Here is a 20827-nt window from a genome sequence, read left to right on the forward strand (position 1 = left end):
AGTACCTCTCTGTGTAAGGACATAATTCTCAGCTGATTCTGGTTGCCAGGTCCCATGCTTCTGTCTTACATCTTACGCTTTTTTGAGACAACTTGTATAATATCAGCAACATTTTATGCATATAAGGCTTTTGCTAAGACTCCTTAGGGTGTAATACAAAACAATATAAAAATTCATTAAAATGAGCAGGTGAAAGTAAAAATGCATTTCATCACTCTTTTTTAGATTCTACTGTTGACCGGGATTCACTGGTAACAGGCCAAAATAATCTAGAGCAGATTTTTGTGAAACTATGTCTATCAAGACTAGAATATTTTGAGTAGAATTGCGGTTGAGAATAGATGGTCATCTCTCTGCAGGTAGCACATTTATCTGCTATAAGTAGTTGTTTTGAAATAGGCAGTTTGTCATTAACTTCATTCAGAGCTGATTTTTAGATGTCATTCTGATGTTTAAGTTGTAAGAAAATTCTTACAGTTAGTTGTTTCTAGAAGGTTGCCATGATCTTTGGATAATACTCTGTTCAGCATCTTTCCTTTATGATTTTGGATAAATCCAGTATTTGTTTCTGTAGTTCTGTTCCCAGCATTCTGCTAAAAAATTAGCTGGAAATAGGTCACAGGAGCTTAGCTAAATTTGATTTCAGAAAATACGCAGTGTGCTTCTTTCACTCTACACTTGTTACGTAGGGAGCTAAACCAGCAGATTCTTTTTTCCTTTTTTTTTTTTTAGTAACTTCATTTTTTGCTGTCTTAGTTCTTTAACTAGCTCTCTAAGATCAGTCAAACACTGATTTTCGGGCAAAGAAGCGTGTGAGGAAACAGAAGAGTGCAAGGGGTGGGAGGGAGGCTAGGGAACAGGAGTGCACCGAATGTGTAGTATGCTCAGCCAAGCAGTCACTGTCAATTTTGATTAAGCAGTCATGCTTATTGTACCCTGAGCTACTAACATCTGCCATGTCCTGCTTGCTTTGCTACAGTGACTTAGGAATCCCAGAGTCAGAAAAACTGAGGACACTTCAGAAGCCTGTTTTCAGTTATGCACCTGATTTATTATCTTTATTTTTTCTTTAAATCTGTTAGTCACATCTGTTAAAAAAAAAAAAAAGAGATTTTCGTTAGGTTATAGAGAACCTTTATCTTACCTCCATCAACTCTTTCTATGTCTTCTAGCAGAAATCAACAAGATCTGTTGCTTCCAACTAAATATTTTAGGTGTTTGACATGTGCCCACAGTTCTCTACAAAGGTTCCTGAATTTCAAGAGACCCTGGAGCCTCCAGAATTCTTAGTTTAAGATTCCTGTTTCTGTTACTTAGCTGTGGTGTGCAGCTGGAGTCAATCTCGCAGGATGGAGACCTTTGGAACAGGAGCCTGGGGGTGGGCAGAAACTGGATCCTGGACGTGATCCCCTCACCTGTGATAGGGAAGTGGAAGGCGAGAACAACAAAAGTAACCATACATCTCCTGAAAAGAAAAAGGTCAGAAAAGAAAATGGATTTTTTTTTCCCTTTGGGTGTTTTTTCCTATTCTATCCCTGACATGCCCCCTCTGTCAATACCTTTGTACTATGCTATATAATGCTGTAACTAACTTGTACTTCTGAGGCATCGTCTTGTGGGGTAATGGTTGGGGTGTTCTGGCTCTTCAGTAACTTTCTGTGTGATTTGGGCTAAATCATCCAGGATAAAATTTTCCAACTTCTGCTTTTGAAACGTTTGGAATTTTGAAAAAATTCTTAATAATAAGGGTAATTAAGTGCTTGATGAGGTTGCTAGGAAGATTATGGAGTCCTCATCACTGTAAATTAAAAAATAAATAAATAAATTCAGGCAAAGCTTTGTTAAAAAGAACATAGACATAGCAGAGTCCATGAGTCCATGTGGTTCAGAAATTGAAGCTCTTGAGATTTATTCCAGCTCTGTTTTTTAATAGTCTTGAGTGGGGGGTTTTTTAAGAACCAAGCTGTAATTTGCAGATAATAATAGAACATTTTATCCTTTCTGGTTCGTGGGGTTTTTTTCCACAGCTGTCTTACACTGCTGCCCTATAGTCTTCTGAGATCAGCTTGCTTAAGCTGGTAGGTTGAGTGCATCCCAGCTCCATGGTATTCTGTCTAAAGTGAATGTTCGGTGATACATTAGTCAGACATCTCAGATTAAGAGAAATTAATGGCCAAACTCCTCTTACCCTAGGGAGCCAGATAGGGTCTTTGGCCCGTGTTCCCGATACTAGTGCAGCAATGTGAACGAAATTTGCATTAGCTCATATTGTTTATTTGAATCAGCTAGGAAGAGACTTGGCTCTGCGAAGCCGGCATTGTGGCCTTTGCACGGGTAAATGTTGCCAAGCACTAATACACTCAGTCTGATCTGAGAGGAGCACTGATTCTGCCTGTGTGATTGCTCTCCTGAAGGCAAAGGAGCTTCATGAAATGGATGCCACGTCCAGTCGTGTCTGGATCCTCACCAGTACGCTGTCAACAAGTAAAGTTGTAATTATTGATGCCAATCAGCCTGGGACAGTGGTGGACCAGTTCACTGTCTGCAACGCTCATGTGCTCTGCATCTCCAGCATCCCTGGTAAGTGGGGCCCAGGCGCTGGCTGTGATCTGCACAGGGTCACCTGCTCCACTGAGGAGTGACAAATGTAGTGTCCTCACTTCAGAACTAACCCTTGGACCCTGCTGCATTCTGTAATTGTCCCTCAAAACCATAACTCAGATCTTGCCTTCTTGTAGTACCTTTCCGTGGAGATCCCTCACTGTTGAACATGTAGTAAGTGGTTCCTTTGGCATGTAAAGGATGGTTCTTGGGGGCAAGAGTGAGCCTTGCCCAGGTTTGGGAGGGCTCTGTAGCTGGCCTGGATGTTGATGCTAGGGATGAGGGGATTCACCATGATGTTGACTGATGCTGTGGTTCTTTCCCCGGGTTAGTGAACCCCGAGGGTCAGCGTCTTCCATCTGTATGGTTATCTCAGGAGTACGGCTACGTTTAAATTAGCAGTGACAGCTAGATTTATGGGAGAATCTGTTCTTTGCCCTTCAGCGGCCAGTGAGAGTGATTATCCTCCAGGCGAGATCTTTCTGGAGGGAGATGTAAATCCTGAAGAGTCATCTGGAACAGATGGTGTCTTGGCAGGAATCACTCTGGTGGGCTGTGCGACCCGCTGCAATGTGCCACGAAGCAACTGTTCCTCGCGTGGTGACACACCTGTGCTGGACAAGGGACAGAGTGAGTTTTGGGACATAAAACTGAATGGCAGTCCAATTATAGCTAGTCCCATATGAGCTTACGGTCTCACAGCTGCATCCTCCTGTCCCTGAGTTAACTACTCTAGAGGCCTCAAGAAGTTTCTTAATGTAGTACAGGAAGACCAAAGGCCCTTTTGGTACACTTCTCTTTAGAGCCCTCCTTTTCTCTCTGAGTCATCCACATCCTGCAGCCTGGTCGTGGGGGTCATATAGCAGAGTATTTTGGACTGTAACATATTAGGTGATATGTTTGCTACAATTGCTTCTGTGCTTATTGCTTTCTCCTCTGAACCATGTCTTCTTGTGAAGTCAGTTAAGCCCATATGAAAACCATAGTGATGCCCTTGCTGACTCCATACTGCAGTGGGCAGCCCTAGAGAACTGATGTTTGCTAGTCACAGATTGTGCATCACTTTAAAACAGCCTCTGTTCCCCATCCAAGCAGAAAACACTGGACGAGCTGCTGTCTGTGGTGCAGGCTCAGGGCTTGATTGAATTTGGCAAGGAAGGATAAATTAAAAAATTGACAGCCTGATTTCTGTATAGGTAACTTACCAGCTCATTCTCCAGTACGTCTCACACTCTTTGTCTCTTAGGTGAGGTGGCTGCTGTCTGCAATGGAAAGATCAACCAGTCCCAGTCTACTGAGGAGGCAACAGAAGCTACGGAGGTACCAGAGAACGGTACAAGCGAGGCAGAGCCTACTCAGGCCCGGCCTGGGCCCCTCACGGAGCACGTGTTTACAGATCCAGTCCCTGCACCCGCACCTCTTAGGCAGAACGGGTAGGCAGTCTGGGGCCAAAGTGTCAGTTCAGTTATTTATCAGCTCTGTTTTCATAAGCTTTTTGATATGAGAACCAGCCTGATCTTCTGATAAAGTGTCAAACTTTTTTCAGTTTTGTGCCCAAATAGTATTACAGATGGGATGATAGGGAGAGAAAGAAATGAAATGAAAATAAACACGGTTCAGCCTGCAGCAGACTGTGTCAGCTGTTTAAGTGCAAATATTTGATCTCTCAGTATGAATTTAGACCTGCTGTTAAGACAGATCTTCCAAAGTACACGTACACTTAATGTTCTTACTGAAGGAGCTTATTGATTCATGTGTAAAAATGATGATTGATTTATTCTAGTAGTACCTCTAATGTGCTGTAAAGATAATGAAGAAAACATATTCACCTCCCAAAAATTATTAAGACAGTTGAGTCTGATGTGATGGCCTGAGGAGCAAGGTGGAAGTCTTGGACAGAAATTGTTCCTAAACGACCAAGTTGTTCTAAGTTGTTTCTGTTGAAGTTGGAAAGGAACAGAGAAAATACTGTTTATATAATAGTACTTCCAACCACTAAGTTAAGTTCTGTAGATTTGAAGTACTTGCTATTTGTATTGCTGGAAGTTTTGCAAATTGCAGATTCAGGAGTCAAGCAGTTAAAAAACACTGAAGAGAAGGAAGCGATTTGTGTATACAAGTGCCCTTATCTGCTTGTGAATGCCAGACTGTGAGCGTAGATGAGCATTCTGTGCATTGCTGCTACTAAAGCCTCTAACAACGTTCTTTTGCCTCTTCAGGGAGAATGGGCAGCTGAAGACAGAGTCAAGCACGACACTGCCAGATCAGGAGTTGAATGGGGATGCTGCTGGGACTTGCACCAGTGCTGCCCCCACCATGTGGCTGGGAGCACAGAACGGCTGGTAGGTTCCCCTTGGGCTGACAGATCTCTCTGTCACCTCCGTTCTCCTCTGGGCCCCACTTTTCATGTCCTCACACCTTTAGTTCACTTCTTGTTTCTGGAATAGGTTTTCATTGCTCGTTGTTGTTCTGAGCCCTCAGCTCATCATAGGCGCAGAGATTTAACCTCACTTTCTTACCTAACCACCTTTCCTACCAGAAAAAAAGACTCAAGCCTAGTCAGGCTGAAGGTGTGGGGCCTTGCTGCTAACCCTCCCCGATTTGTCCTTTCTCACAGGCTTTATGTGCACTCGGCTGTATCCAACTGGAAGAAGTGTCTGCACTCGATAAAGCTGAAGGACTCTGTACTGAGTTTAGTGTAAGTGTGCATGCCAAGGGACGCTGAAGGAGAAGGTTCAGTGCCTAAGTGGTATTTTAGATGGGAGTAGCAGCTCTTTGTCAGTCATCTTTTTCTTTGCCCTTCTAAGTGCATTGGTTTGTAAGGAAAGTTCCCCAAGGTTTTTGTTATTGGAAAGCCTCATACTGAGCCGTTTTCCTGCTCAGCTGCAGACGTGACCCAATTCAATGAACAAGATACTGAATGAGATTAGCAGTATAAGGAGGAAATAAGTGGGGAGGAGGAAGACAAAATTTCACTGGGGTGTAAATTAGATGGAATTTGTTGAAATTGATGGAGTTTGTAGTGTGAAGGAGAAGTTAACCTCAACAGGAAATTTATGGATGATCTTACTACAACGAACGTAAGAGGTATGACCCTCGGCCTTTGCAGGATGTTCCTGCAAGTGCTAAACTGAATGGGAATTGTAGAGAGAACATAAAGATGGACTGCGTAGATGTCAGACAGGATTTGTTAGTCCATTACTTCTACGGATTTTTGTAAGTATTTACTTTTCTGTGATTTCAGGCATGTGAAAGGGAGAGTCCTTGTTGCTCTGGCAGACGGAACACTAGCCATATTCCACCGGGGAGAAGGTAAGAATCAACGTAATAAGAGAAAACCAAACTTGGCCAAAAGTGTAGCAATGGATTAAATGCTATTCTGAGTTGAGAAGGAAAGGTGCTGGCTTGCCAGAGTACAAACATACAGTTAAAATGCATCGCTATTATACACATCTAATCCTTATACTAAAACATCTAGGGCATACTTTAACACCATTTCCTGAGCTTTTCTGAACAAAAACATGAGTGTATGTGCTCCGCACATGAGGAGTAAATGCAACACTTCGGGAATACATATGCTATGCAGTTGTTTGAGGCATGCTTGGTAGGTTTAATCCATTTGGGCCATATCAGCGTGCATTCACAAACCAACTGTAACAGAGCACGCACAGGGAGCTCCACACAGCTCAGGCTGTACCTGAGCAGATCATCTGTGCAGTTGTAAATAGGCCTGCTGCTTCCCAGAGAAGTTGGACTCTGTATAAGTAGTGGAATTGATCACTGCATACACAGCAGGCAGAGCCGGGATTCTCTGGAATTCTGGAAATCACAAACAAATGGCGCCTTTGCATTACACTTGGTCAGTTTTTCTTGTTGCAAAAAAGAGATGTCTGAGTAAGCCAACGTGCCTTAATCTTGTCACTTCAAGATATTTTTTGAATTTTGTATTTCTTGTCTTCTTCACTGTTGTAGGTATTGTTTCCCTATGACTTGAGCAGTTTCTGAGCTGTGTTCACACTTGAAAGCACATGGAATTTGCTAACTGTGACTAATGTTTGCATATTAAGAACGTAGTTATTCATTGAGTAGCAGTTTATCCAGCAAGCTGAAATATAGCAACCTCTGGTTTTGTGCAATCTAAATTTTGATTCAGTCTTTGTCATGAGTTCAAGCCTGACCATTGACACATTAAAAATTGTTCCCATCAGAAATAGAATAAAGCTTAATGACGTAGAGGCCACCTGTCTGTGAAGGGGACAGTATCTGTCTGGTTAGTTAGAAAATAAGCGTGAGAGAGGGAGATTTGATTCCTTATCCTGGATTTGACACTTTGGGGAAATTATGTTGTCCATCTGTGATATGAGGAAGCCTCACCACAAGGACTGTACGGTCCCTTTCCTTTTAAGTTTCTGCATGGTCTCATTAGGCTGTCTTTCTTCTTCCCCTGCCGTTTTTGTTGTACTTGTTAGAGAAGCTTGTTCACTTCATTACAATAAAAGGATGTTTAAATTAGCCTGATTGGAGAGCTTTCAGCCCACCAAACTGAACTTTATTGTCATGTGTTTCATAAGTATAAGGCTGTGCCTGAAGTAGTATTGTGGGTTCATGGGAAGTTCACAGACATAATCAAAATGAGCATTTGAGTATTAGCTAAGCCTGTATACCTAGAAAAGGTATACACGGAAAGGCAGATGATTCTATTGTATACTGACATGTCATGAAGGAGATGTATCTTTCCACACTTGTTTTTCACCTTAGATGGTCAGTGGGATCTCAGTAATTACCACCTAATGGACCTCGGTCACACTCACCATTCCATCCGCTGCATGGCTGTTGTGTATGATAGAGTCTGGTGTGGCTACAAGAACAAAATCCATGTTATCCAGCCTAAGACAATGCAGATTGAGGTAAGAGAGCAAATGTGTGTGTATGCATGCACATGCTTTTGTTGTATTTATTCTTATAGCTGTTTTCTGCTGCAGTGTATGGAAATGCAGAACGTTTGTATTATCATTGCTGACTGTAGGACCCAACTGTCAATCTGAATCATGTTATGACCCAGTCTGCCAGGGAGGGTATTTACTCCTTCCTCCCTTGGCAGAGCTTCAATCTTCAGATAAGTCTAAACTGAGCACTTCCTTTGCCTTTACTAGTGCGTCTGTGAGGCCACGTACTGTACAAATATACGTGTGTGCTTTACAGCTACCCTTTATTTATGGCCTAAGACTTCTCCATCTGTAGGCATTGTGGCACAAAGGAAGAGTACAGTTAGCAAGCCCTGGTGATCCCACTTGCCTAATCAAAAAATGACGTTTAGAGCCTTTTGGTTGAAATTCAATCCAGTGGTGTTGGTACAAACCTGTTGGACAGTACTTGGAATAATTCTAATCAAAGGGTGAAGAAGTGCTGAATCTGAAGTTCACACCAGTGAGCCAAGGCAGTTTGATCTTTGGAATTTATATTGGAGTTGTGTGTTTTCCTTTTCTACCAAGCACATTGAAAGCTCTTAGGTTCTAGATGTTCTTGCTCCTGAAGTGGTCTGCAAAGACCATCATCTCTGCAGAGCTGCTATACAGCTCATCATTTCAAGCAAGGGATTTTCTGTATACTGTAGTGAACTTCTGAGGTCAGCTGGCATTAACACATTTCCTCCAAGAGCTTTGAAACCCAAACAAGTGATCTCAGTTGAGGAAAATGTAGTATATGTGTACATAATGGCAAACCTTTTGTGAACTCGTATTGGTTCACCTATTTGGCATTTCAGAAATCCTTTGACGCCCACCCTCGGCGGGAGAGTCAGGTGCGACAGCTGGCATGGATTGGAGATGGAGTATGGGTTTCTATCCGCCTGGACTCCACTCTGAGGCTTTACCATGCCCACAGCCATCAACATCTGCAAGATGTCGACATTGAGCCTTACGTCAGCAAGATGCTAGGTGAGGCAGTAGGGACTGTCAGTAAATGGTCTGTTGCTTACTGAGATCAGAGAGAAATCAAAATTCATTAGCAGACCTTGCCCAAAGTCATAACTGACTCTCCAATTCTTATGCATGCTTACTAGGCACTGGAAAGCTGGGCTTCTCGTTCGTGCGGATTACAGCCCTGCTCATTGCTGGAAACCGCCTCTGGGTAGGGACAGGGAACGGTGTCGTCATCTCCATTCCATTGACTGAGAGTAAGTGACATTTATTGGAGATACTTCTGTGTGTCCGTGTCCCCCCCCTAAAAAAAGAAGACTTTTGCATGTTATTTGTGCAGCATGGCGGATGGCTCTGGCAGGCTAATGCTTTCCGGACATTTTTACTCTGAACCTGACACACCTTTGATCATAGCAGCGTTCAGAGACAAGAGCCCTGAGTATGAGCAACCCTGAACTTGGTTCAACTCTCCCTTATTAAGGAATTAAGTGTTCGGTTGGATGGATTTAACCTGTTTAAAACCAAATAGGTATTCGTTACTGTCCCTTTCAGTTCAGTTGAAGCCATTTCCTTCTTGGGGGACCAGTGAGATCTCTACCATCCGTACAGTCTTCTTTTCTGAGCGTGACCTTGACAGAGCAGACTGATGTGAACTGATTCTGTAGCTACTGGAAAGCAGGAGAAACAAAGCTTTGGGAATTGTAGTAAGTCTCCAAAAGGAGGCCATGGAATGAGAAGTCACCAGGAAGATCTCCCTGGAAATATTGTTTTGGCATAAAAATCTAAACATCTCTGTAACAGTATTTTCCAGAAACTGACCTTAGAAAAGCTTCATGTACTCAAATTAGGACTCGGCTTTATCAGTCAAGTAGAAATCGGTATCCTACGTCAAATGCAACCTGGTGAGGAGACCCAGCAGTAGTAGTTAATAGGTGCATCTCTGGAGCTGGAAGCTTAGTTGAAGCTCTTAGTACTCTTGTTCTGTACCTGCCAGTCAGCATCTAATTTTGAAGGTCTGTTCCAGATTATAATGGGGGAGTAGGATTTGAGGCTGATTGCAGTTGCTTTCAACAGAAAGCAGACAAATTTACATTTTCTCACCACTGCTAGCAGGAAATCTGAGAAGCAAATGGCTCTTGAGTAAGAGGAGCAAACCTGTTGTACTCCTCCTGGATGTCAGGGCTGAGATGGTCTCCTCTAAGGCTAGTGGAGTTGGATATGCCCGGGGCTGACACGAGGAAGCCAGTGACACAGTCGTCTTTGCGCATTGCAATCTTGGTCTCATTTCTGAATCCCTGTTTCAAAGCCCATTCTTTCCTGGGGCTGCTGTCCTAATTCTGAGTTGAGCTTGTTCCCTGCTGTAAACCAGTTGCATTATCTTTTGGTGTTTCTGTAAAAATGTGGTAAGCAGTAAGGTCTCACTAGAAATTTTAGCAATGGATCCTTGTGACCATGGTCCCTCTCCGATCTCAGATATTACATTTGTCCTTGTAAAATAGGAGCAAGGTGAGCAAGAACAATGTTGGTATAAACTGATCCGAGCCTGTAGCTCCTGTTGTGGTTTCTCTAGATTTTATACATTTCTGTTGCTCCCTGAATTTTCTCCCAGTAATCACCTTTTTCTTCTCTCCCGTCCTGCCTGTCTCTTCCCGTGCCCCTCTGTGTTCCCACTCCTTGCCTGTGCCTAGCTGTAGTCCTCCACCGAGGCCAACTCCTTGGGCTCCGGGGTAAGTCCATTGCCTCCTTCCTTCAGCTTTCACTCCTTTTGCACCCATTCACCTTTGCAGTCATTTTCCTACCCTTCCGTCCTGCCATTCAGCTCTCTCCATCCATTTTTCCTCATCACTCTTACATTTTAAGTTGATCTGAGAAAAGTGACCAGAGACAGTAATGTAAATATCCTAATTTCCCATGGCTAAAAACATTTTCATCCATCTCATCAGCCATCCTCCTGTTTTTTTTTTGTGTCAAGAGTACTTTATTCTTCATCAGTAGTTCCCTTATTGTGGTAGGCCAGGTTTGAGATGGGGACTGTAAAGGTTCATTCAGTCAGAGAGTTCCAGGAAGCAGAAGTAGACTGTTCTTCCAAGGTCTTCCTTGGTCATCCTTGGTTTTCCAAGGATGCTTCTCTCATCAGTTCCAGACCAATGGCAGCAGGTGCTGTGGCGCCTGCCAGCTGCAAGTAAGCAACCAAGACTTCTAACCAGAGGGGACTGTGATAAACATGAAGAATTGTTTGGTTTTGTGCCAGTTAAGGCAGGGTCTGAGTTCAAATTTTTGCTTACCTTAGCCTTTCCAGGGTCAGAAAGGAGTATGTTTTTCCCATTGTAAGACATTTCTGTGGCTGTCCAGAAGCATTATCAACATGTGTCTCCTCCTTTTAAAGCATCTGATATTGGTTGCAGTAAGAAGCCAGATGTTGAGTGAGAAGACGTGCTAGTACCAGCCCTGCCTGTCAATCAGTTGAGCTCATCCAGTTACAGCTGCTCACAGCAAACCAAAGCACAGAGGTGCAGAGAGCCTTCATCTTGGGGACCTTCCCCCTGCACACATTGATTCTCATTCTTCCATCAAAACACTTGTACTTGTCTTGCCATCCTGACTTAAGCCTGATAGGTAAAAGTCTCCCTTGTCCAAGTCACTTAATAATTGAAATCCAGCCCAGGCCAAAATACAGAACTACAGAAAATTAAGCAAGCAATTCAGTTCTCTCACAGAAAGTGAAAGCCTTCTGATTTTAGTGCTGTTTCTGTTTTACTGATGCGGGTACATGCGGAAGGAAAGCATCTCCCATCCTGAGCTCTGAGCACTGGTCTCTGTTCCTTGGTGAGTGGAAGCATTCACATTCTCAGAGCCTGGACATGAAGGATGCAGGCCCCTGAGCCCACCTTGAAATCCTTGGAAGCTATGGATGGTGAACATCTTTCAGATGTTCATTGCTTGAGTAGCTGATCTTCCTAAATCAAGGACTAAGGAAGGACCTCACTCCACTGCTGTGACATTTACTGGGCTGAGAGGCCTTCATCAGACCCAGAGACTGCTTTCAGCAGCCTGTGTGATCACGGCTTTGCATGAGCAAAGGACTTAACTTGGAAACTGAGCAACTTCACCAATCTAGAAAACAGCAGTAATTCTCCTCCAGGTGCCCTTAATGTCTCATGGGTACAATGGACACCTTTGGATACCCTGGCCAGGTACAAAAGACCAAGGTTGATCCTAGGACAGTAGGTGATTTCTGGAGCCTGGACAGGATTGCTGCTGGTGAAGGGGCCTTCACTGGGACACCTCAGAGACCTTGTCTAGCTTGCCCTAGGGTCACTCTTGCCCAGCACCTCCAGCGATGAGTGCCTCGTTAGTAGCCAAATACTAGATTTGATGAGAAAATGTAGTTTGTTATCATGAGTGGATTGTTACCAGCCTCAGAGAGAGGGACTGTATAGTCTAGTATGGTCTCCTCCATCACATCCTTTACGCAAGACCTTTAAAGAGACCTGTGCCTTTAAAGGTTTTCCTTCATGGCTCATGAGTTTTCTCTTTGATTGAGTCCCTTCTGTCAATGGGACTCAAAGCCATCACTGACAATATTCCTCCTCCCTGTCCCCAGCCAACAAGACCTCACCAACCTCTGGAGAGGGCAGCCGCTCTGGCGGGGTCATCCACGTGTACGGTGATGACAACAGTGACAAATCTGCCAGCAGTTTCATTCCCTACTGCTCCATGGCTCAGGCACAGCTCTGTTTCCACGGCCACCGTGATGCTGTCAAGTTCTTCGTCTCTGTGCCTGGTAAGGATGAGCACAGCCCTTCCTTGTGAGGGTCTTGTCCCGCCATCCATTCTGCGGGAGGAGCTTGAGCTGACCTGCAGCAGACGGCTCTCCATGCCATTTCTGGTGCTTGCAGATCACTTTGGCTCAGACATCAGTAGTTTAAACTGCAGTGACTTACAGATTTCACCAGCAGAAGGAATGAGCCTGCCCAGTTGTGTTTGTGTGTGTGTGTTAAATGCATGGGGGCTGAGCAGAGGCACTGACAGCACCCTCTGTCCTCTCCCAGGCAATGTCCTCGCAACCCTGAATGGGAGTGTGTTGGACAGCCCTTCGGAGAATCCCAGCACAGCGGCCACAGAGACCGAGGGGCAGAAGCTGAAGAACGTCCTGGTGCTGAGTGGAGGAGAAGGGTACATCGATTTCCGGATCGGTGAGCGCCTGTGGTGGGAGGCATCTGGAACGGGAAGGGGCACGGGGCCGTGGCTGTGGAGAGAGGGATCACTGCTGGGGGCAGTGAAATCTGAAGAGCAGTGCTCTGTTTCTCCTGCCTCTGGCTGTGAGGGCAGATAGCAAGCATTTTCCTTGCACAGCACAAGGCTGCCAAACCCTGCCCCTGCCTGTGCCTGCAGTGCCACGCAGTCTGCGCTAATGGCTCTGGAAAGAATAAAACCATCTGTGCCGCTGGCTCCAAACATTGCTGCCCCACTGTGGTCAGCTGTGCTGCTCGAGGGCGCTCTGTGTTGTAAACATTGGCTTCCCCGAAAGGAAGGGGGTGGTTTTCCCTACTGCTGGAGGTGGTTTGTTCCTTCCGTACAGTCCTGCTTCAGAAAAGCATCATGTTGCTATAAATGTTCTCCAGGCATAAAGGAAGGTCTCAGCTCATGCTGTCTGCTGTCAGACTGCTGAGACTGTAACAAGGATATTAGCCTCTTTGGAAGTATTCCAGAGCAGTGCAATTTGGGATTTTCTTTCTTGCCTTTTTCACTCTCTGTTTTCTCTGTTCAGGGGATGGAGAAGATGATGAGACAGAGGAGAATGCAGGAGATGCCACCCAGGTGAAGCCAGTACTTTCCAAGGCTGAAAGGAGCCACATTATTGTGTGGCAGGTATCATACATCCCTGAGTGAGAATTTCTCCTTTCCCACCAATTTAAGTGTCCCTCCTCCCACCTGAATGCCAAGATGTACATACAGAACGCCTGCATTATACCTACTGCTGGAAACCGACCCCAGACAACTGCAACGGCTCCTGCCTCGGACTGTGACCCCCTTCTAACCTCTGAACTTGCAGCTTTCATCTTGGGCCCGTGCGCTTTCTGCGTGGTTGGATTATTGTTCTGCTCTTGGAGCTGGCATCTACAAGGAGAGAAATGGCAGTGCATCGATGAAGTGAAGCTTGGAGCTAGAACTGTGCAAAGCCTCTGCCCAGCGCTCGGGAGCTGGCAGCTGGATGGGTGGTGGCTCAGGTTCTCCAGCAGGTTGCCTCACTCCCACCTGCATGAGAAGAAGTACGTCCCCCTGGCATCCCCTGCTAAAGCGGCGACGGTGAATCGCAACTTCTACAGCACCCTAGCAGAAATCCTTTCTAGTTCACCAGTGGACTCTCCACCTTATCCACCCTTAAGCACAGAATAATGTCCCACGGACTGAGAGCAGCCAGGTCCAAGGAACCCTCGATAGAAAGGAGTGTCAGGGTTTGGGCAGCACTTCTGCTGTTTGGCTGGAGAAGGCAGCAGTGCCATTACTGTGAAGAACACATCCTCCATGCTTGCAGATGGAAAGTCCCCCTCCTCTGCTGCTGCTCTTGTCTCAGCAGTCGTGTGCTGGGTGACTGTGTGTGTCCGGGGAGGATTGTTTGGTAGCCTCAGATGGGAGACAGGTGTTTGACTGTGGAGGCCACAGGGCCTTTTGAAACTGTGGTAGCAAAGGGGTACTGGAACCTTGCTTTTTTAAGAGCAGAAAAGGCAGCAATACTTTTAACTCCCCCTTCCAAAAATGCCAGGCAGAAAAGAAACTCCTGAGTTCATTCTGAAAGGTTCAGGAGAAAGCTCTCTCTGCATAGCATTTGTTGGCTTTTAAAACACAAGCGAGGGCAGATGATGTTGGTCTGCTGTGAATTCTGCATTAAGACATTGAGATTACCTTGAGTCATAAGGCTGTGTCCCCATCCTGGGAGCTGCTGGAGGAGATGGCTGTTTTCCTTCACACTGTGGCTGTTGGTTAGGAAAGACTGTGTAGGAGCAGTCAAGGTATAGAAAGGCTGTGTCTCACCTGAGGTCACACAGAAAAAGGAACTGAGGCCAGATCTCCTGACCTCTTTTACCTAACATTGCGAGCACTGACTTTGTTACTAAGTAGTTTGAAAAGCTGGAAATTTCTGACTCCTGAAAAGAATTGACAACCCCCGAGAAAAATTCTGATGGCCCTCCTTCTGTCAGCAGTGCTGGGGGATTGCAAACGTGCATCCTCCTTACAAGAGAAGCAGCAAAAAATGGGGCCAGGGAGAGCGGTTTTGAGCTCCAGATGCAGAACATGGCAGCTCCAGATGTAGAGGCAATGTTTTGTTTCTCCCCTTCTGACAGTGGAAACAGTCCTGTCTCCACAAGGACAAGTTCTGTTTCCTTTGGACACTCCCTCCTGGATGTGCAGGACTAGAGCGAGTAGCAGTTGTTAGCAATGAATTTGGAAGCTCCTGGTGGTCATGTTGTTTCTTCCCTGAGCTGTGCAGCACCCCGGGGTTCACAGGGATGTCCTTGTGCCAGTGCGGCAGTATGGGGACAACTGGGGGAAGCCTCCATCTTCTGGGAAGCTCCCAGCTGTGTCCTGTGCATGCTGCCACGGACCGGGCTGCCCCCAAGGCTTGTGGTCTAAAGCTACTCATGTGCTGCAGGGATGCAGCATTCCCAGGGGAAGCTCTAACATGTGGCATCTGTCCTGATGCAGCAGCACTGGAATGATTTTTGGATCCACAGTTCAGAAAGGGCTGGGGCAAGAGGACATCTCTGGAGAACAGAAGCCTCAGCCACCGAAGTATGGAGCCACAGTGGTGCCCAGGCTGCCTGTGAGCGGTGCTGGTGACACGTGCACCCACACCACTCTTCACCGAGGTAGGAAACCAGCTGGATGGTGTCCTCCAGCCATCGGCACACCAGGCTCTGTGACTGGCATTTGGCTAAGGGATGCTTGGAGCTGCCACCTGCATGCAGGGGGACATTTCACCGGGGCACTGCTGACCGTGCCAGACTTCTCATTCACGTTCCCAAAATGCTTTCTGCTAGGAAGAGCTCTTTGGATCACAACACAGAGTGCATTAAAGTTAACAAGATCAACATTTAGACCACAGATTCCACAAACATGTAACAGTTCATCAGTTAGGGCCAGGTAAACTTCATAATCTGAGCTAATTGAAGGAAAAAAAAGGCAGCCTAGTAGGCCTGGTTCCTTAGCTCTATCGACTCCGCCATAGGAAAGTACAGAATTGCAATGTTCTTACCTCTCATTGTTTGTTCTCTGTCTGGTTTTAGCAGTCGAAGTGACAGTACTCGGTCTCCTGTCACCCACTGGGCCCTGGCAACGTAAGGAAACCGGTCTTGGGCCTCTAACCAACAGGTTCCTTTCCAGCTCAGTGCACGTTTTCCTCCAAGAGAAGCACACGTCTAAGAGGGACAGCTACAGCTAAGTAGAACCAGCTCCTGTGGGCGTTTGGTGGCTGCTGGGCAGCAAGGTGAGAACTGACTGGCTTCAACACACTTCCCTGTCATATCTCCACTGTGATGTATGTAAAGTATCTTGTATGTTACAAAAGGATTTTAAAAAGTGTCTTAAGGCCTGTAAACTCCGCTATTTGTTCTGAAGATGGCATTCTGTAAAGAGACTGCTGTATGAATACGTTCCCTTGCTTTGTCCCCTATGCTATCAAACAACAAACCATATCTGTTCTGTATGTAATAAATGTGTTAACATCAGCAAGTGCCGGGCGTCTTGTTCCTATAAAGGGACTGGGATTTCTGCTCAGTCTTTAATAACGGCAGGACACTTAAAAGGGTGGGAATGGCAGCTCAGGTGTTCACCGTTGACCAATTTAGTGGCAAGAAATGGGATGTGGATTGCTCACCAGGTCAGAACAGAAGGGGCTGGTCTCACAAGCCACAGTGCAATGTGTAGCTTCTCCCAGCGTCAGAAATAAAAGGTGGAAAAGACAACCGTTCAGCTGCTGGCTAGCTGCAGCTGTCCTCCTGGTGTCCCCTTCAGGTGAGCTGCCAGGGTTAAACATCAGGCTCAGGTTTCAACGCTCAATTTGCCAGCGTCTCCTGCCAATACAGGGTGGTATTTCACAAAGTCCTGTAGGAATCGGTGACGTTCAGCACAGCAGGAAGCGAGTTCCTCTTAGTCCCAGCAGTACTTAGACATGTTCATATTTATTTTGTAGAACTGCATTAATTCAAGGGCTGTACATAGCAATAATAGACAAGGGAGCTGCCTCCTTATGCCAGGAGCGGCTTCTGCCCTGAGCAGCTCCATGACTAACACCTGCACTGCGGTCCTGTGCAGGCCAGGGTGAAGTACAAGAGGCAATGCCTCCTGGGTTACTAGAAGCACCTTGACAATGAGGTTTGGAGACAGGCCTGGGGCCTGTCCTGCACCCCTGGGGCTGCACCCTTTGATGCAGCCAGGAGCAGTTTGAGCGACGCGTGGGGTGAAGTTCAGCCATGTCTGGCGCCCACCTGGGTGGCTGAGAAAGGGGCTCACTACCATCATCCTTCAGACAACCACCCCACGCTGTTAAAAAATCCAGGAGGTTAATGCACAGGTTTGAGAGTCCCGGCAGAGCTCACAGTATGTTCCAGGCATTGAATCCCACACCATGGCAAATGGGGGCTTTGCAGCTTTCCAGAAGGGACCTTCACAATCAGACAAGGCTCTCAGGCTGCCCCGGGGGACCTTCACAATCAGACAAGGCTCTCAGGCTGCCCCGGGGGACCTTCACAATCAGACAAGGCTCTCAGGCTGCCCCGGGGGACCTTCACAATCAGACAAGGCTCTCAGGCTGCCCCGGGGCTCTGTGTGAAGACACCCTCCCCCAAGCGTTAAGACCCCGAGGTCGCCAGCAGGCCACGATTGTCCTGATCAGCCCCACCTGGGCCCCGGCTGGTACATGGACCCTTTCCATGGCCCAGGGGTCTCATCTAAGCACTGGCTGGGGCCTTCAGTCTTTGCCTGAGCTGTGCTGTAGCTGTGCCTATCTCCAGCTGCTCCTAGATGGACCCCTTGGACTTGGGGGTTTGGACTAGCTGATCTTCAAAGGTCCCTCCCAACCCAAGCCATTGACTCACTCTATGCCTTACAGTGTATTATCTCCCTCTGCTTTTGCTCCTGGCTGGGCTCCCTGGGTAGACCCTGGTCATGGGTCATTTTTTGCCTTGTCTGGGGCAGTTGGTGGACCCTGTTACCAGCACTTGGCTCTGCCCACTGTAGCCAGACTCCGTGGGCCTGTGCCCCGTCAGGGAGGGCACTGCCTGTGCTGGGGTTGCGTTCAGCTCCTGGCTGTGCAGGACAGAGGACTAGATTGTTCTACTCATCCCATCTAACTCACATATACACCTCCTTTCCCACCTGGGTTTGTGTGCTGGTTCAGTAGCACCTCAATCATGTTAAGGACAATAAGGCACTAGCTCAACCCAGCACCTGGCAGCGGAGGCTATGGAAACCAGAGAGGCTGTTTTCCATCAGCTGCAGCTGCAGCGGCAAGTCTCACAGCCCCAAACTATTTGTGCCTTTAGCCACACTCTGGATCTTCCCTCCCCTGGATTCTCCCGTTGCTTCTGCATCCAGTGAACCAGCCCTGGCCCGTGCCCTGCAGCACACCTCCCACGACAGAGGGACAAGAGCCGAGCTCTTCCCAGCCTTCACGCCTCGTCATAGGACCGGCTTTTAACTCATGAGAAAAACCTTCCCTCTTGTCCCATAGGAGCCTCTGGTGAGGAACCCCATGGGAAGTCCAGGTAGCCAACGTCGATGCGTTTGCTCCTGCCTGATGACAGCCTTTTTCCTGGTGGCTGAGGCCACGTGTTCCCCTGTCCTATCCAGGCCTGCCATGCACACTGGGCAGGGCAGAGCGTCCAGTTTTTGCTTTCCCTCAGTAAATCCCGTCAGGCTACCTGCGATTTCAGGATGCTGCAGCAAATGGAACAGCATCTCTTGACTGCCTACTACAGCAGACGAAAGAACTAAATAGCTGTTTCTGCAGGGAGCTGATCTGCAGGGTTACAGACCAGAACAGCTCTTGTTCCCCCTCCACCCGCACCCAGACTAGACTCTCCACAGCTCCTGACACAGCAGCAGAACCCACAGCCACCGCAAGAGGAAATGAAATGCTAACAAACAACTGCACTAAGGAGTTGCATTTTTGTAATGTTCACCACAGTGTGCTGCACTGAACAGGTGGTAGTTTGTGATTGGCTTCAGATAGTAAAGAGCCAATCCTGTATACTTTGCATCACCGGCATTAAAATGATTTCTCCTATGTCCTGACAGCCATCTCTGGGAATGAGAGATGGATAGCTTTGGATAAGCTCAGGATCCAAAGTCAAGTTGTGTTCCTCCCGTGTTGTTCATTGCCATCATCTGTAAGTAACCCAGATGATTCTGCAGTGGTTAAGAGGAATCCAATGCTGTGCCTGTATTTGGTAAGCTAATGACCCTGCATTTGGACCTCATGATGATCTCCGTGCACTGAAAAAAAACCCAAGTTTTCTTAGAACTGTGCTGCAGAAATAAGAAAACATTTATTTTCGTTAGCAGATACATTTGTACGCAGGTCCGTGAAATAACGTGATATTCTCAGTAATTTTTCTGTGATATATGTAGGACCCAGAATATCTGAAAAATGTTCTTGAAAACCTAATTTTCAGGCTGTAGAGGAAATTGTGCCCCAAAGAATTGCAGCTGGATGACAGGAGCTATGCGTTCAGAGACTACACAGGGAACCAAAAAGGTTCTTCTGCTGACTGAGACCAAAGTTATGGAAAAAAAAAAATCTGACTGTATCTGCATCTTTCCCTTCAGATGAGGTGACTGTGCAGGGCTGGGGAGAAAGCCAGGAAACCGGGATACACCACACCACAGTGGGCAAGGGGGTCTTCTGTAAGATGACGTGCTTCTAACACACAGCGAGAGCACGTGGGAAGCTCAGGACATAGAACAAGTCTTTATACTGGTGTCCCTCTAGCTTTTTTCTTTGCGCCCTGACGGGGAGAGGCCATGACCTTCTCCAGATCAATCATTGGCTCCTCTGTGATTGGTTTTCCCTCTTTCTGCCACTGCGCAAGGATCATGGCTCGGAGCAGGGGCGGGTACGGAAGGTACCGAATGGTCTCCTCTGGCACTGGGGTGAATTTCTTGAAGGCTTCTTCCTCATGCTTGGGCACCATACGCCAGTCATGGTACATGACTTTGTCGATCTCTCTCACTTCTTCTTCGGTTTTGCCTGGGAAAAGGTGATGAACACCAGTGGACAACGCTATTGACAACAAACTCCCTCCGGGAAATGCAGCAAGTGTCGACTCTCTGGTATCAAAGATGCTACAACAGGCAATAGTAAAGGAAGTTTTCAAAGGATGGGACAGCATCTTCCCTGCTACACTATGGGATCCCACTTCCACCCTTGGAAATCAAAACAGAAACAGGCTGAAAGGACGACAGGCAAGTCGTTCCAATTCTCTTAATTTAAAATGTCACTTCATCTCTCTCTGGTTCGGTTTCCACAGCTAAGGAACAATAGTTTCTCTCTACACTGATGAAAGTTCCCTGGGAAATTTAACTTTAAAAATACCCAACAGCTTTAAAACCTTTGAATGAGAAGTGTTTCAGGAACTCTAGTAAGTGACAATCATATGCCTAATATAAAGCAGCTTTAAAAAGGGAAATTCACTCTCTCAACTCCAAGCGTTAATTTAAAATCCCAGTAACGTTAAGTTTACTTGCCATCACTCCTGTTTTACCGATCATTTTAGCTGGAATACCCTCGTGTTCATTCTGTGCCTTGCTTTCCAAGTCTCAAAACGGCCTGTCACCTCACCTAATCCCCCGCTGGCACGCCGCCTTTCCCCACCGTCAGCCTACACTGGCTCTCCCACAGCGTTCCTTAGAGGCGCATTCCGCGAGGGCCAGATCCCAGCATTTGAAACCAGGACACGGAGAGCGGCTTCTCTCACGAGCGGGTCTCCTGCGAGGAGCAGGGAGTTGGACCCGATGATCCTCATGGGTCCCTTCCAACTCGAGATCGTCTATCACCTGAGAAAAAGGCACTTCCCGAGAAGGCAGGCTGCGGTCTTCCTGCAGCTCTCCCGCCCTCCCGCACCCGTTGTTCTCCCGTCCCGCCCACGGACGCTCTCCCCAAACCTCGTATGCAGGAAGACAAGCCCCTGTTACCTCTGAAGGTCAGGCAGCCCCAGGCCCGTCCGTGGTCCATGTTCTGCAAAGAGAACAAGAACCTGTCGAGGGCAGCAAGCGGCGGGGCGGTGGGGAGCGGGTCTGGGGTCCGG

The 20827-nt window shown here is 46.9% G+C and overlaps 2 protein-coding genes across 2 annotated transcripts in view; one reads left to right on the forward strand and one right to left on the reverse strand.

Annotated features, from left to right (window-relative positions):
* Positions 1-16249, forward strand: part of MAPK8IP3 (mitogen-activated protein kinase 8 interacting protein 3) — a 54129-nt gene extending 37880 nt beyond the window's left edge. The window contains exons 18-31 of the mRNA XM_009324241.1: positions 1318-1479; positions 2415-2580; positions 3046-3231; positions 3848-4034; positions 4821-4943; positions 5219-5299; positions 5846-5913; positions 7360-7508; positions 8366-8537; positions 8663-8776; positions 10208-10246; positions 12124-12303; positions 12572-12715; positions 13291-16249. Of these exons, the coding sequence (XP_009322516.1) occupies positions 1318-1479; positions 2415-2580; positions 3046-3231; positions 3848-4034; positions 4821-4943; positions 5219-5299; positions 5846-5913; positions 7360-7508; positions 8366-8537; positions 8663-8776; positions 10208-10246; positions 12124-12303; positions 12572-12715; positions 13291-13412 (1893 nt within the window). The 3' untranslated portion in view covers positions 13413-16249. The remainder of the gene's footprint in view (positions 1-1317; positions 1480-2414; positions 2581-3045; positions 3232-3847; positions 4035-4820; positions 4944-5218; positions 5300-5845; positions 5914-7359; positions 7509-8365; positions 8538-8662; positions 8777-10207; positions 10247-12123; positions 12304-12571; positions 12716-13290) is intronic.
* Positions 16250-19045: 2796 nt separating this feature from the next.
* MRPS34 (mitochondrial ribosomal protein S34) lies at positions 19046-20793 on the reverse strand (the record flags this gene model as incomplete). Its single annotated transcript, XM_009324250.1, has 2 exons — positions 19046-19770; positions 20715-20793. Coding segments are annotated over 2 exons (357 nt in total), but the record flags the coding sequence as incomplete, so codon positions are not given.
* Between the last annotated feature and the right edge of the window lie 34 nt (positions 20794-20827).

The sequence above is a fragment of the Pygoscelis adeliae genome, unplaced genomic scaffold (genome assembly GCF_000699105.1).
Source record: "Pygoscelis adeliae isolate BGI_AS28 unplaced genomic scaffold, ASM69910v1 Scaffold505, whole genome shotgun sequence".
Lineage (NCBI taxonomy): Eukaryota > Metazoa > Chordata > Aves > Sphenisciformes > Spheniscidae > Pygoscelis > Pygoscelis adeliae.